Genomic DNA, 17,169 nt, shown 5'->3' with positions numbered 1-17,169 from the left:
ATATGTGATTATATTAGACCAAGGCAGCTGTCAAAACTTTTAGAGCATTAAGACAGCAAACACACATATATAACAAATACAGAGAAACATACCTTTTTGAGGAAAAATTTTTGAAATTTCCAATGAGGCAGCTTTATCATTTTTACTCAGCATTTAAAAAGATCTTGGTGGTTTGCCTTTTGAAACAAAACAAACCCTTCTTCCAGAGACTTCCACTTTTCATCTTCTCTGGTTATCTCTCTGTATCTGCTTAACGTCATACGTCATAACAGACAACAGTCCCTCAAACAGCTGGAGATTACAAGCAAAGGATAGGATGGATGTAATCTTTAATTCAGATAAAACACAGTATCTCAGCTTTGGCTTTGGATAGTGCCTAGTAGTTCTGTTTGTCAGCAAAGAGAAAAGGGAAGGTAACTGAGAAGCCTCCTAGCCACATCTGTGTCAAGAGAAACTGAGAAGTTATAAAATGAATCATTCTATCTTATCTGTTAGAAAGGAATGCGTAAGAGGAAAACAGCAAGAGGTGAGCTACCTCTCTCAACACCTGGTTTCTCCTTAAAAGCCCATGGAACAGAAGAATCTATTTCAGTATCCAAAGCTGTAAAAGACACCAAGCTTTGCCTGTTGCGCGCAGTTTTCCACAGCACACCTGTTAATGGCGAGCATTCCATGAGTCAGTCATGCACAATAAAATAATGTGTCATTGATGCTTCTTTGAATTAGTGAAAATTATAAAGATTACAAATACAGCAAAAGAAGGAAGGGAGGGGTAGAAAAAAAGACAAATGAAGAAAAATACAGTAAAAGGTTGGGGCCAGAACCATTCTAACAGAGTATTCCATAGTTTATAAATAAGTGCCTGATTTTGAGCTATCTATGGCAAAATTCAAACTGTATACAAATATGGCATTTGTAAAAAGCAGCAAAGAGGATGGTCTCATTCTAATTTTGTTGTTTGAAACTCTAGGCCTCTTCATTATTTCATTTCAAGATACAGTTTAATAATATTACAGCTAGATACCATTTCTTGTACTACTTAGCTGCACTGAAAAATAACAAATGATTAAAATTATTATTTACCATATTACAACCCCCTGAAATATTTCTTAAACAGGGGACAAGTTCCTTTGAAGGTCTATAAGTTTATTATTAAATATATACATAATGTTAAAATGGAAGTAGTTGTTGAAATCAGAGGACACGGTTGCCAATAAACAAAACAGCATCGTAGTGTAGCAGAAACTAGAGATTTATTCTGGGTATCAAGACAGAAAGTTCCCTGTCACAAGTTCAGTGTCAGAACTGAAAAAGCTCTCCCTCGGACCATCACAAATATATTCCTGTCCTCTGCCCCCCTTTCCAATCCCAATCACTCCTCTGTGATCCAGATCAAAGGCCCTTTCATGTTTTCACCCTTCCCCTCCTATGTTATCATTCCATCTCCCTTCAGGAAGATCATCCCTGTTTCATAGCTCAGATCCGGTAGCATCACTGGGAGGGTGCGGGGTGGGTGGGTGCGGGCTGCACTGGGTGACACACCAGAAGGAGGGAGACACCCAAGAAGGGGGGGTGATGCCCCCATACATGCTGCTTTGGCCCGGCCAGAAGCTCTTCAGCCCCACATGGAGGCTTTTGGGAATGGACAGGGGCTACTCTGCCCTGCCCAGAAGGTTTTGGGCTTCGATCGGCGCTACTCCTCCCCACCAAGAGGCTTTTGGACCCTGATGGGGGCTGGCCATTGACTGGGATGCATTAGTTCATATATTTACTTCAATGTGAGAACCACTGTAGTCAGTGGGACTTACTGTCAGGTAAACATGTATAAGTCTATAGTTAAGGTGTACTTATGGGACTACAAATCTGGCTCAAATAAGAATCTTGGTAATGTAAGAAGGGCAAAGATAAAGTAGAAGGGATTTCACATAGCTTAGCTATGCAAGGCTTAGCTATGAAGCTAATTGAGTTGGCTTGCACCATGTGTGGTCAACAACAACAACAACAACAACAACAACAATTTATTTCAGTCATTGACCAGCACAAAAATAGAATACAACTATTAAAACACCATGTGTGGTCTAATAAGTGACTGAAGCCTATAAGCCAGGTTCATGGATCCACCAAGAGTTCAGTCAATCTCCATGTTCAGAAGCAGTATGATGCTGAATGCCAGCTTCCTGGCAGCAATAATGAGAGAGGCTATTGACTTTAAGCCGCGTTTTGCTTGATGAATCACAGTTTCTGCAAGCTTTCCTACGTGAATAAGCTTACAAGATGTTTCATTTAGTATTGGCTCCACACAAAAAACTTCATAAGGTTTCATCTCAATTTGTTTGCACACCAAGGAGTATGTGTACAAAAAGACAGGGAAAGAGCAAATGCCACAAAGTTGACCAGCTGTTCTATGTTAGCTACAAACCAAACTTCACATTTTCTGGATCACCAAAAGGAAGTTCAGATGTGCATGAAACAAGAGCAATATATTTTACAGAAGCTATACATCAGTGTCAGACAGATGTAAATGGACTAGAAGATTCAATTTCTAAGGTCAGACATTCAATTTATCCATAAAATCTTTTACATAGTGAAGAACAGGCCCAGAATTTAGGCTGCATCTGCAATCAGAAATAATCCAGTTTGACACCAATTTAACTGCCATGGCTCAATTCTATGGGATTCTGAGAATTGTAGTTTTGTGAGCTATTTAGCCTTCTCTGTCAGAGACCTCTGATGTCAAAACATACTACAAACTACAATTCCCATAGTACTGAGCCATGGCAGTTAGAGTGGTATCAAACTGGATTGTTTCTGCAGTGTGGATGTAGCCTGAGGAACCCAGTTGCATGCTATAATGCAATAAGGTTGTGTGTCTGATACCCATGATTTCCTGATTTCTCCTGAGACTTGGAAGAAATGAAGGAGTAAGTTTAGCCACTCATATTAACTCACACACTGACTCTAAAACTTTAAATCTAAGATGATAAAATGCTCATGAAATCTCTTTTTGATGAACAAGAGAGACCTCTACTGTCAAGTGAACAAAATGCATAAAAGAGGGGAAGGAAGGAAGGAGGAAATAAAAATGAAAAGAAATGTGGCAGCACTTTTAAGACTAACTGGTTTTTATTTTTACATGAGCTTTCATGGATAAAAATCTACTTCTTTGGATGCAGGCCAGAATACTGCAGCATAATTATTAGCTCCTTCACAATTCCAATAATTAGATTTTATTTAATGACTACAAAATAATAATAAAAACAACAACTAAGCATTTTGAGACCAATTTAATCTCAAATAATTATCTGATGTAAAAGTATATTTGTACTGAAATATCTGCCTGCTATATGTAGAGTCTACTCAGACACATACACATACAGATTTTGGGTAGATGAACTGAGAAGATACTTCTAGTCCCGGACTTCCAGGGGGGTTTCCGGGGCAGAGGGGTGCACAGGAGCACCCGCGAGGGTCAGGGTGGTAACCCGCAAACTCTGCTTGCTTGCTTCCTAACACCTTAGAAAGCGTGCTGTGAGCTTGAGTGGGCAATTCAGGGCCATAAAGATAAAACTCTTGATTCCGAAATCAGTTCTATATTCATACGATAATAAGAATGTGCACAAGCCCTATTTGAGTTCATGTGGCTACATGGAACATCATACGAGGACACATTCCATGTGAAGATCTGGAATACCAGAAATTAGAAGATACTAGCTGAATGTGAAGACTCTCTCCATTTTAAAGATGGCAGCCTCAAAAAGCTGGACACATTGCTTTCAGGTAGCTCCCTTCACTTAATTCCCAGACTTCACATCTCAGTAGAGACTTTGGAAAAGCCACTCAGTGCAACAGGGGGTGCATCTACTCTACACTATAGAAATAATGCAGTTTGACACAACATTAACTGCCATGGCTCCATCCTACAGAATGATAGGATTCCTGGGTTTGTGAGGCACCAGCACTTTTTGGCAGAGAAGGCTACAGACTTGTAAAACTACAAATCCCAGGATTCCATAGGACAGCACTATAGCACTTGACGTGGTGTCAAACTGTATTATTTCTACTGTGTAAATGTACCCAGGGTCTCTTTTCTTACTGGAGTGGATATGACAGCATATAATCTGGTTGTTTGGGACATTAAGAGTTGATAAAAAATTGAAACTTAATCCAGACAAGACCAAGGTGCTCCTGGTCAGTCGGAAGGCAGATCGGAGAATAGAGATACCGCCTATGTAAACCGCCCCCTGAAGGTTCGCAGCTTGGGAGTTCTCCTGGCTCAGGAGGCCCAAGTCTCTGCAGTAACCAGGAGTGCTTTTGCCCATTTAAGATTTGTGTGCCAGCTACACCCATTCCTTGAAATGCTGGATATGGTCTCGGTGACACATGCCTTGGTTGCATCCCAATTGGACTACTATAACTTCCTCTACTTGGGGCAGCCTTTTAAGAGAGTTCAGAAACTTCAGCTGGTCCAAAGAGCTGCAGCCAGGTTATTAACTGGGGCAAGTTACAGAGACCACACAATGCCCCTGTTGGGACAGGTTCACTGGCTACAAGTTTATTTCCAGGTACAATTCAAAGTGCTGGTTATGACCTACAAAGCCCTATATGAGTTAGGCCAGGCTATCTGGCAGACTGTGGGGCTAAACGCCGGCATTGGACTGGAGTGGGGGTGACTGCACACTGGCCGCTTCGACTCCTCCCTGATGCCAGCGTCACACCATGTCTGACTGCACTGTGTCTGCCATTTCTTTACCACAGTGTTTAGATGCGCTGTGCCAAAGAATCGATAAAAAGTCACCGCCACCATGGCAAGGACAGCTTTTTGACACTCTAAAAAGGCATGGCATTTTGCCAGTTCTTTATAGAGCGGCAAACTGCTAGATTGGGGCCGCAACGTGCAGTTGCTGCTACACCAATCTGGCACTGAAAGGGGCGCTGGGGCACTGCTCTTATCAGAGTGGTCTGTTTTGCCCCTGTATTTCCCTATATGAGCTGGCCCAGGCACTGAGATCCTCAGGAGAGGTCCTTCTCTCAGTCCCACCACCATCACAAGCATGGTTGGTAGGGACACTAGAGAGGGTTTTTTCCATGACCACCTAGCCTGTGGGACTCCATTTCCAGGGAAGCCAGAATGGTCCCTTCCTTGTTGTCCTTCTGCTGGCAGGCTAGGACTTACCTGTTCAGACAGGCATTTAAAACAGAAAGGTTTTAAAGAATGGACTAAGTGTTACATTGTTTTAAAGTGTTTTAAATGTTTTTTAAATCTTTTAAAATGGTATTTTATATTTTAACATACAATCTGTTTTAATATTGTAGTAATTTAATTCTGTTTTAATGTACTATCTTTGTATGCTTTTAATTGTACTGTTTTTTTAATATTACAAGCCAGCCTGAATCCCAATTTTGGGGAAAGGACAGTATATAAATAAATATAATAACAGAAAGAAGGAGGAGTAGGAGGAGGAGAGGATCAGAACATCCTTATGGAAGTGACTAGGGTTTTCCACTCCTTTGCATTAGAGGGGCTAAGATTCAGGCCCTCCATTCTAGATATGTGGGTTTTAGCTTTCATTGAGAGCCCTACCAAATCCATAGAAGTTGTCTTATGACTACTTTGCTTATTCAGTTTGCAGAGCTACCTTCCTGTAATCATCTCTGAAGTACCACTAAAACGTATTAGAGTTCACAGAAAACATATTTCAGCCTGAGAGATACAGCATAATAAGTTGCATTCTACTTCTGCTTCCACACACAGAAGCTGACTCGACTTGAAGCTGAATCTAACATCAGCACTAGTAATAGTACAGTGGGCCATCCACATTCACCAGGGTTTTGGGTGCAGGACCCCCATGAAAGTGGGAAAACCAGTGGGTAGAATGGAACTTATTTTTTAGTAGATATGCCTCATCCTACATTGTCAGAAGACCTCCTGCTTGCATCAGGAAGCATAATGGTATCGGCCTTTGATACCATCAACCATGGTATCCTTCTGGAGGACGTGAGAGAGTTAGGTTCCGTTCCTACCTCTCGGGTAGACTCCAGATGGTGAGGCTGAGGGACAGTTACTCTCGCAAAAGAGAGCTGACATCTGGCGTTCCTCAGGGTGCCATTCTGTCCCCCATGCTATTAAACATTTACATGAAGCCTCTGGGAGAGATCATCTGGAGACATGGAGCATGGTGTTATCAATATGCTGATGACACTCAGACCTACCTCTGCATGTCTCTAACTGGTACAGTGACTGAGGACGGCATCTCTCCTCTGGATGCCTGCCTACGGTCAGTAGTGGTCTAGATGAGGGAAAACAAACTCAAGTTGAATCCAGAAAAAATGGAGGTACTCGTGATAGGTACTCCTAGTCCAGGGACGGAGATTTGCCATTTATCATCTCAAGTTAATGCGATGGCCAGGAGTGCTTGGTACCAGCTTTGGCTGATATGTCAACTGAGTCCTTATCTGGACAAAATAGGACCTTGAAACAGTGGTACATGCACTGGTAATCTCTTGCTTAGATTTCTGTAATGCACTCTACATGGGGTTACCTTTGTACCAAGTTCAGAAGCTTCAACTAATCCAAAATGCAGCAGCCAGATTGGTCACTGGAACTTCCAGATCAGACCATATAACACCGGTCTTAAAATCCATACACTGGCTGCCAGTTTAGCTTCCAGGCACAATACAAAGTCTTGGTTATTACCTTTAAAGCTGTACATGGCTTGGGCCCGAGTTACTTGAGGGAACGCCTCTCCCTACGCAATCCGCCCCGCACCCTCAGAACAACTGGGAAGAACCTACTTGACTATCCTAAAGTGTGATTAACAGCTACTTCCCAAAGAGTATATATTGCTGCTGCCCCAATGCATGGAACAACCTTCCGGAAGAGATCCACCTCATATCTACCTTAGATGCCTTTAAGAAGGCATTAAAGACAGCTCTCTTCTGGCGAGCCTACCCCCCAGATCTTCAATAAAGAAGAATGGTTTACCTCAGGTCAGAATTGCCATTTAATGATTTTATTGTAGCAGTTTTAGACATTGTATTTTAGATATGTATTTTAGATATTGTATCATTGTATTCTTGTTGTAATCCCGCTTCAATCCATTGGGAAAGACGGGAAATATAAATAATAATAATAATAATTATTATTATTATTATTATTATTAACATGTTGTTGTTCCTGATATGTATGAATATCCAGGAGAGAAAAAAAGACTCATGCTACAATTGGTATATCATGAACAAGACTCATACTCTTTTCTTTCTTTTTGGACTTGAGTTACCATGGTGAGTCAAAAAAGTAGCACAATTACAAATACTTTTCTGGTTTGGTAAGATAGTTCATTTTTAAGTGAGTTCCACAGGATGGCAGTGTTGCTTGCTGATATGTAAGGAAGAAGTGAAAAATATCTGAGAAGCTGTTTTTTCTTCCTCTTTTTCTTAGGCAGTAAATGTCCAGACAATCACAGAGATCTCAGATCTCACTAACACTCAAAAAGTGGAAACCAGAAATTAATTACTCCCTTTCAATTAGGAATAGAAACTGTGAACAAACCCACCTACCCACCCCCATTATTGGACTACGACAGTGAAAAATGCTAGGAGTTACAAGCTGAAAATATCTGTTGGGCCACACAGTTCCTACCACTGCTTAAAATCTATGCCCATATGAGCAACTGGGCTTTTTTCTTTCTCATTTTTCACATATTTCTTTTGAGGTTGTGCTTGAAGCTGGATATCAGCCAATATTTCACAGATGAAAGCTGTAAAACCAGTTGTATATTTATGTGGCCTCTAGATATCTATTGTGTTGGCCTTATGCTTCTGCCATCATTATTGAATGATGAAGCAGAAGTTACATGAGGGCAAGGGGTGAGAATATATACTTCAACATCTCACATATGAAAACCTAGGATACATGTGCCCTAGCGACATCAAAGCATGGTCAAGATGGCAAATGTTACTAATGAGGAAGAGCATGCACACTGGGAGAGGTTGGAGGTGTTTGCTTTTGCCTAACTCTACAGAAAAGAGTGAGATTCTGTCCTCTCTTCTCTCTCAGTGCAAATTTACTTTTGCAGTTTGAACCAAGGTCCCATTCAGACTCACCTATTTGTGCTGGATGAAACTGGGCAGAATTGGATACCCCCCCCCCCTCGAATCCCTCCGGAAGCAAGTGCCCAGTAAAAATTTACCTCAGTCAGGGTAATTAAACCCTGAATGCCTTTGCAGCTCTTCTGGAGAGTTCACATTTGCAGGTACCGGTTTAAAATGAAGGCGCCTTTGCTGTCAATCAAATTCAGTTCCACTTTCATCAAGGTGACGTTTCCTGCAGCCATTGGGCAATCGGATGTGTGCTTTCCCCCTCTTTTTTAAAAAAACAAACAGGCAGGAGTGTGCACATATTTTGTCAAATTTAAAAACCTCCAGGTGTGTGTGTGTGTTGTGTGTATTTGGGTCACTACAGATTATGGATCTTCCCCTGCCTCCACTTTTCAACCCCAAAATGCAATCTAATACAATTTCTGCATCCTCCCTCCTTGCCACCCCAGAATGCCTCATACACATACAATAATAATATTAATAATAATAAGTAATTCCTCACCCCAAATGGCATCTCTGCATCCTTTGCTTTCCCTCAGCCACCCCAGAATTCCTTACAGACCAGACACATACAGTAGCAAAAGCATCCTATATCATTTTGCTAAATTGAAAGGAAAATATTTGTAACATTTGCATTGTTGCATTTACATATGAAAAATAATTTAGAAAAAAAAGTGCTGTGCTGGGAGCAAGGAAATGAAAGGGAAAGTAGCAAAAGCTATTCTATCTATATATGTATCTACCTGTAGCAAAAAGCATGCACATAGACTGTCAAAAATAAAAAAAATAAAAAGAGAGAGAAAGCTGCCTGCGAGAGCGGAGGCTTGCTTCGTTCCCTGCCCTCCCTCTGACCTACCCTGAATTGACCCTTTCTCTGGCTCCTTCCTCCTCCTCCTCCTTCTGATGCTGCCCTCCATGGCACCCTTCTTTCCCCCAGCTTCATCCTCCTTCTCCATCACCCCGATGAAGGGGAGGCACGTTCTGCCCTTCCTCTGACCTAAATCCCTCCCCTGAATTTGACCCGATCATCATCGGGGACAAGTTCATATTCGCCGGACCTGGTTTTTTCCCAAAAGATACAGCTTTTACCTCGCTTCCAAATGACCCGCACTAAGGGGCATTTGCCCCTCAACTGATGTGAAAGCCTCAGATTCTTTTGTTAGAGATTCAGGGTGAATATGAACTTCCCGTGGTTAATCCGGGTTCTGATCCAGGGTAAAAGGTAGTCTGAATGGTCTCCAAGTTTACAGCAACTGAAGTAAACTGCTTCCCTTCCCCAGTACCTGCAGCTACTTCCAGTGATGATGGTGCTATAGGTACCAGCTTTCACCTCAAAAGACAGTATGCCTACCCAAAGGTGCTAAAACAGAACAGAACAGAGCCCCCACTTAGATGAAAACTATCATATTGTATTTCCCACAGCACTGTGGGTGATAAAATATAGACTTGGATAGGTTGCGATTGGGTCAGAGGAACTATACAGATACCTGCCCATTATGACATCATTGCCATAATTTATGTGTTGTAGTTTAATCTGTTGTTGTTTCCCGCCTCAATCCATAGAGCCGATTATTATCACTACCACTACTACTACCAGCTGTAGCATTACCACCTATGTGGGGAATTAGGTGGCTGCAAGTTCAGTGGGTAGGCAGCTAATTCCTCAGCAGGAGGAATTAGCTGCTTAGCAGATAAGAAAAATTTCCAATAAATGGCCTTGACAAATGAATGGTGGGGTGCTGATGGCAATCTTCTTTTTTGATAATTCTGTACACATTAATGGTGCTTATTGTTGTTCTTATCATTAAAGCTTCAAGATGCTACTTTGGTTATTAATTCTCAACTTCTTCACTTGAATTTAATTCTCAGCTCTCTGCTTATTCAAACAAACTTATCTAGCAAACACTTTGTCAAACCAATGACAAGTGATATTCTAGGCAGAATATTTAACAAAGAAAAATATTAACTACCATTAACTGCCTCTTTGATAATTGCAGAAAATGTGTTTTAAACTTTTTAGTGCATTGCCAAATGACTCACTGTTGTGTCTGTTTATACCTATGAAATTGCTGCTCTGTGCCCTTTTATTTTCTGCTACTGCTTCTTTTCCGGGGTTAGCTACTAATTTTTGAGCAATTATATTGCTACTTCAATTCTATGACAAATACAGATATTATTTGAATTTTTTTATTTGTTTCCCAAACCCACAATGTGTGGATTTGTGTTTCAACTGAATCTCTCTCTCTCCACCTCCCCTCTTGTTTGGATAATTAAAACAGCTTCCTAGTATTTCTTTTGTAACTGGTATGATTGTACAGTACTTGAAATCCAGAGCATACGTTTTAAGAAATAATTTACACTCTAAGAATTTAGGGCCAGTTATGAACAATGACACCTGCATAAGGAGGCTACCTTAAAGCACCTCTCCTTGATTATCTTCCACATGCCTATGTTAAAAGGTTATAGCATCCTACTCTGTATCCCAGCTTGTGCTAGCATGTAATGTAGTCTCAAATGCAGTGCAGTTGTCATCTAGAATAGGTAGCACCAGGATTGAGGTCAGATTAACATTAATAATGATGATAATTGCATAGCATTTTAAAGAACGCAGAGAACTTCATCTGCAAAGCAATCTATACAACAATAGAAGGCAAATTTGTATTATTATCTTTATATTACCAATGGCAGGGCTGAGGATAAGAGACACATTGCTTACCTAACAACAACTTAGTGTTGTTGTGTGCCTTGAAGTTGTTTTTAACTTGTGGCAACCCTAAGGTGGGTTTTCTTGACAAGATTAGTTCAGAGGAAGTTGGCCTTTCCTTCCTCTGAGGCTGAGAGAGTATGACTTTCCCAAGGTCACCCAATGGGTTTCCATGGTCGAGCAGAGGTTTGAATCCATGTCTCCAGAGTTGTAGTCCAACACTCAAATGCACACCTCATTTTGATTAAGCCAGCCTTCATTCCCATCCTAACAAACATGACTTTTAGCCCAGAATAACTCAAGGAATGTAAACTTTGATGGGTTAGTATAGTTCCCTTTCTCAGTTTGTTTTCAAAGTCCACATGGGTGCACCAACATTCTGATCATGGCCGAAGTACAGATATGTCCTCCTTCCTCAGTTCCTCCCCTTTTTTCCAACCTTTCCTCAGATTTATTTCCAATGGCCTATCAAAAATCATCTGCGATGGCTTCAAAATGTTGTGACATCTGGAAAAGCCTAGCCATTAAAGAGAGTTGTGATGCTTCTATGTTGTTTCATATTTCTTAGTTCTAAATGTTTGACAGCATTGTATAGTACAGAATACAGTACAGTATTGAACCCAACATTAAACAACCCAAAAAAAAGAGTTTCCATTGTTTTATGTATACACCTACAGGGCTGAAAAAGCACAAAGATGATGGCAATTTTGCTTTAAAATCACCTAGTTTGGCAAAGTTGGTTTTGGACTACAACTCCCAAGATTCCAAAACCAGTATTATATAGCCATATTTCATGGAATAAACCCCCATGTTCTGCATCACTGCTACTCCAAGTAGTGGTCTGTAGACCAGTCCCGATCCATAAGGTATTGGCTTTTGCTCTGTAGTATTAAAAGACCATTGCCTCCTCCACATGATTTGCATCATAGACCCTGCTACCTGTCCTGCTTTCAAGAAAGGAGGTTGTTGGTATATCAGTCCAAATATATCAGTTAGCAGTATATCAGTCAAAATACACTAAAGACAAAAATCCAAACCAAAACCCCAAACCCTATGATAGGATCACCCTACATGACACTTGAGTAGAAAACTCATAACAAAAATGAAGTTAGCTAGCCTCATTTTTATTGCCCTTTAATTGGTGAAGACAACATTATTTTTTCCAGAGCTGTGTGTCATAGTTCTTTTGATGGTAAAGATTCCGGCTCTCTGTATAACATTTTGACACTGTACTGTCTTTTTTCCCCCTTTTTCTTTTTGTATAGCAGGTGGAGGGGTGAGGTGGGGATAAGAGTTTATAAAACTTCCTGAAGTATTCAGTAGGGATCCTCCAGTAACACAACTGATAACTACACCTCTAGGAAAGAATCTGAACCATCTCATGGCCTTACTGGCAAAGTATTCCAGAAACGCTTGCCTCTGTCCTGACCGTGCCATCAGTTGTACAAAACACTGATATAAATAGGGAAATATCCTCATTTTTACCCAAACAACTACTGAAAAACAGACGTGTGAATTGAACCTTCAGCCCAGGAAGACGTTCAGAATGTTCTCATTAGAGCACACAGGGGTCTAAAAGATAATGTTCAAGTAATTTATGACATAAGATGAACGTGGCACATTTAACAGAGAAAAGATGGACCTGAATAAAAATTGAATGGACTCCCAATGGGTATACCAGCTGCAGCAGGCCCAGAATTGAGAAGACCAGAAGAATGTGGGCCTGCATCATGGATGAGAGGCTCAGATGAGGTTAGATCTCAGGTAAATGAGATTTCTATAAACCTTGCTCTCTGCCCAGGCCTGCTGATATATAGATAGTATGTGCAGAGATAGTACTGTTTTGACCAATGCTAGGAACTAATTAATGTCAATTAAGTTAGAAACTTTCTAATATACAGGGACAAGTTAATGAATCCAGAAGATCATATGCTATTGCCAAGATGTTCAAATAGAGATGAGAAGGAAATCAATGCTTTGTAGGAAACTGCACAGAAAAATCCCACCATGTCATATCCAAGAAATCTTAAGAAGTCTCAGCAACCTAAGCCCAACAGATAATTAGATGGAAATGTCATCATCTCACATGATAATAAATGTGGGTATAAGTCTATATATACTTAATATAATCTGACCTATATCAGTTATTTGGACTCTGGATGAAGGAAGAGAGAAAAGATAATGAATATAAGACATCAGATGTTATTGCTATATATAAGCCATAGTGTAAAAAGTCAGTATTAAATTATTATTAAATGGGGAAGGGGGGAGGGAGATATTCGCTTTTTCATTTTTTAGAATTATAAATTAAAATGCCTAGGTGTTACACAAGGACATTTTTATTGCTGATTGGATTTAGTATTGCAGAGGCACAGAATTGTTTTGAATAGATTGCTGTTGGCATGACAACAAAAAGAAGTCTGGGGCTTTGTTCATAAAGGGACACATTTTGTTATACATAATCCAGAACTGTTCTCAGTTTACTAATGTTTATATAAAACGATTGCTCATTAAATGCATACATAGATATGAGAAACTATTTTTGTTCATTCAAAAAATAAAAAGATCATCATTTTTCATTCATTGTAGACATTAAGGCACAAGAACAGTGATAAGGAATCTATGGTCCTCCATATATTGTGAGATTACATTTCTCATTATTCTTGGTCACCAGCTCTAGTGGCTAGTACAGCACACAAAAAATTACTTTTAATAGGAATGACTACAATGGTATGCTGGTCTTTGAAAGCAAAGCAATAATATGGAGAACTGATTAAGTCCTGCTATCTCACCTAATTTTATCTTCAGATTCTAAAAAGAATTAACTCAATTCTTCCTGAAAATTATACTTTATCTCTGGCTGCTCTCCTAAAATATACCTACATTGTAGCAAGATGAGGAAATCAGAGGACAATTATATATCATCCAATAGGAGGATAAAATGTCACCGGTTCGTGTAACATTACATAAAAATACACATATAGATACAAAATTAAAAACAGTTGCTATACTTTCTACAGAAATAAAATATTAGAGAGAACTAATGTCAGGGCTGCATTTACACTGCAGAATTAATACAGTTTGACACCACTAACAGCCATGGTTCAGTGCTATAGAATTTTGGGAGATACTTCGCATTCTCTGTCAGAGCACTCTGGTTCCACAACAAACTATAAATCCCAGGATTCCATAGCATGAACCCATGACAGTTAAAGCAGTGTCAAACTGCATTCATTCTGCAGTATGACAGGAGCCTAGGTGACCTGTATACCTACTTCAGGTATTCAATGGGCAGCTTTCAAAATCCTTCTGGTCCTTGATTTTTAAATTGAACTTGAACTTGACAGAACTTGAATAGAAAAGCATTGTAGGTAAAGCATGTCACAGGACCACCTACACATTATCAAAGCACCACACAGTTTTGATGTGCAAAGAGTTCTCCTTAAAGGCAATGGTGACTGGGTAGCTTTTAAATCTTAATGCTCTTAAATGTGAAAGTGTGTTAGAAGACCCCATGAGACAGTCATTGCATTTGTATCTCCTTCAGACAAACACATTTAAATCAATAATGCTAATTGTTTGAAGACTTTTGCTCTTATGATATATTAACCCAGTTTCAGAATACATTGATAACTCATTAATACCATTACATCTTAATGGTAATAATCATAACATTACAACCACGGTTAATGGTTTGAGCCCTGAGTATCTTAACAATCACTTATGTTACTGTATATTTTCCAACTTATATGGTCATTTTCACACATGACATTAACAATGCAGTCCTACACAGGTCAAACCAGCATGAAGTCTCATTTTATTGGGACATACCTTATTTCACAGTTTTGAACCAATACAAACTGAAATACAGCCATCCTTTGAAATTTGCACTTCTCCAAATTTTGCAGTGGAATTCTCCACTGCAAAATACACATAGAATGCATATTTTAGAGGAAACCGTGTAGGTTAGTGAAAAAAACATGCAAAAATACAGTATATTAAAGAAAACCCCTTTCAAAACATGTCATAAAGTTTGGGACAACCAAACCTGAGATGGAAAAAATCAGGAACTTAATTAGAGATTTAGATTACATTATTTAAAATACTGTTTTTTATCAAGACACTTTTTGCTCTTTGTATGTCTTTCAAAAAATCATTAATACAGGATAGAGTGTGGTAGGAAAATACATTTTAAGTAAATGTAAATTTATGCTTTACTGTCACTTTACAGAAATGAAAAATACCACCAAAAGGTTTATTTTAACACTATTTTTTCAGTTCCTACCTATGCTCTTAGTTGCAGATTCTTTGGCCAACGCCATCAATATCACTAAATCAACCCTTGACAAAACTATCAAAGAGGTTCTCTGAGTTTTGAAACCGTATTTATTAATTTGCAGTATTTGTGTGCTGTTTTTCCAGTATAAAAATCTATAAGACAGCTTATAAAACATCAGGGCTGGAGCGGCCCCAGAGGACTCTGCCTTTGCCGCCGGAGCGGCGTTTTCGGGAGGGGAGGGGCCGGTGGGAGCGGCCTTCAAAAAGCCGGCCTGCCGGCTTCCCCAAAGAGGACGCCACCCGCCCTCCTTCCATCAGGGCTGGAGCGGCCCCAGGGGACTCTGCTTTGCTGCCAGAGCGGCGTCTTCTAGAGGGGAGGGGCCGGTGGGAGCGGCCCCCTTATAGCCGGCTCGCCAGCTTCCCCAAAGAGGACGCCACTCACACCCATATACCATCGGGGAGGAGTGGCAAGGGCAGTTGCCTGCTCCCGCTGCTATAGACTTTTAGAAGGGAGGGCAATTGTAAATGAGGGTGTGTTGTTTGTCTTGTTAGCATTGTCAGGAGCTTGTTCGACATGGTGTGTACTTGGTTTGACGAAGGGAAGGGAGGTGTGGCTGTGTTAAGCGGGGCTCCCATCGGAGAAGTGTGGGGCAAGGGGAGATATAGCGGTAGGAGAGTGGAGTCATATTACAAGGGAAGGCGGGATCGATGCGTAATATCTATCTCACCTTCCATCCACTCCCCTAACCAAAGAGGTCTGCGGGTCAGTCCAACCGTACCACAAACTCTGTCTCTGCTCCTGTGCAATGCCAGGCCTGTTAAGAACAAGACCCACATAATACATGATCTTGTGGAGGATAAGAACTGCGACCTGGCTTGCATTACTGAGACCTGGCTTGGGCCTGAGAGTGAAGCGGTGTGGGCACAGGCCCTCTCTGCCGGGTACTCAGTTAAGGACCAGATCAGGGTAAGTGGGCGGGGGGGGGGAGTTGCCTTGATCCATAAGAACACCTTTGCCTTGACCAGAAATCATGTGCGCCAGACAGACTACATCGAGTGTATATACCTGACCCTGAAGGCCAAGGACAGTTTAGGAATTCTGTTGGTCTACAGACCACCCCATGCGCTAACAGACTCCCTGGCCGAGCTGACACAGCTGGTCTCGGAGCTGGTGTTGGAGTCCCCTAGGCTTTTAGTCCTGGGGGACCTCAATCCCCTTTGAGGCTGGTTTTGTTCCAACTGGTGCAGCTCGGGAGTTCATGGCCACCATGACTGCCATGGGCCTGTCCCAATTGGTCACAGGGCCCACGCATTCTGCTGGTAATACACTCGATGTTGTCTTCTGTACGGACATGGAGTCTCCGTGGGCAGAGGTAACCAATATTTCTGCCCTGTCATGGACAGATCATTTCTTGGTAGAGGCTAGTATCAAGGCTACTACCCAGATCCCCCCCGGAACAGGGTGATAAGATTTGTAACTGGAACTGTCTGATATAAAAATATGCCAGTGTTTTGTCATCTGTGCTAGCTTCCATTTTGTTTCTCAGCCCCATTCAAAGGCCACCCAAACTAGACTACTGTGCACATGTGCAGCACAAGAAGCTGTCTTGTAACCCGTGCAGAAGTAAGATTAAACTGCCAATGGATTGTTTTTATAAATAGAACAAGTCTAGAAACAATTTTGTCCTCTACCTCAGTCATCAAAATTTATTGGTCGAGCCTTATGGTCATGTAATCCAAAACCAGCCTTCGTCTTTGTATACCTACTTTTACTTTAAATTCAGCTTGTGAAGTACTTCACTAACTGGTCCTAATAAGGGATGGTTTTTGAAGAGACAACCTTTTCAGTGGGGTTGTGTGTGTCATAGAATGAACCCCCAGACTGGTTTCTCTATATTGTGATCATTTTGTTGCCAAGTGAAAAGTATTTATTTTCTGAAGGTGTGTCTGCACTGCCCCCCTAAATCTGGAGTATTAAGCACAGGAGCTTCCCTGGGTTGACACAATGTGAGCCAAATGTGTCCAGATGGGCTGCTGGGTGACACAGCATTATCCTTGCTGTCCCCCTCTGTGCCACTATCACTACCACT

General features: G+C 40.9%; 1 protein-coding gene across 3 annotated transcripts in view; it reads right to left on the bottom strand.

Annotated features, from left to right (window-relative positions):
* Positions 1–17,169, bottom strand: part of RPS6KA2 (ribosomal protein S6 kinase A2) — a 264,581-nt gene that overhangs the window by 234,154 nt on the left and 13,258 nt on the right. Inside the window, exon 1 of one of the 3 annotated variants that reach the window (XM_089530035.1) lies at positions 93–176. The exons of the other annotated variants lie outside the window; for them this stretch is intronic. Within the exon in view, the coding sequence (XP_089386161.1) occupies positions 93–140 (48 nt within the window). The 5' untranslated portion in view covers positions 141–176. Of the gene's footprint in view, positions 1–92; positions 177–17,169 lie in introns of those variants that run through there. 3 annotated transcript variants of the gene reach the window in all.

Source organism: Sceloporus occidentalis, unplaced genomic scaffold (assembly GCF_023333645.1).
Source record: "Sceloporus occidentalis isolate IW3139 unplaced genomic scaffold, rSceOcc1.0.p SCAF_6, whole genome shotgun sequence".
Taxonomy (NCBI): domain Eukaryota; kingdom Metazoa; phylum Chordata; class Lepidosauria; order Squamata; family Phrynosomatidae; genus Sceloporus; species Sceloporus occidentalis.
This window is presented reverse-complemented; position numbering and strand designations above follow the sequence as displayed.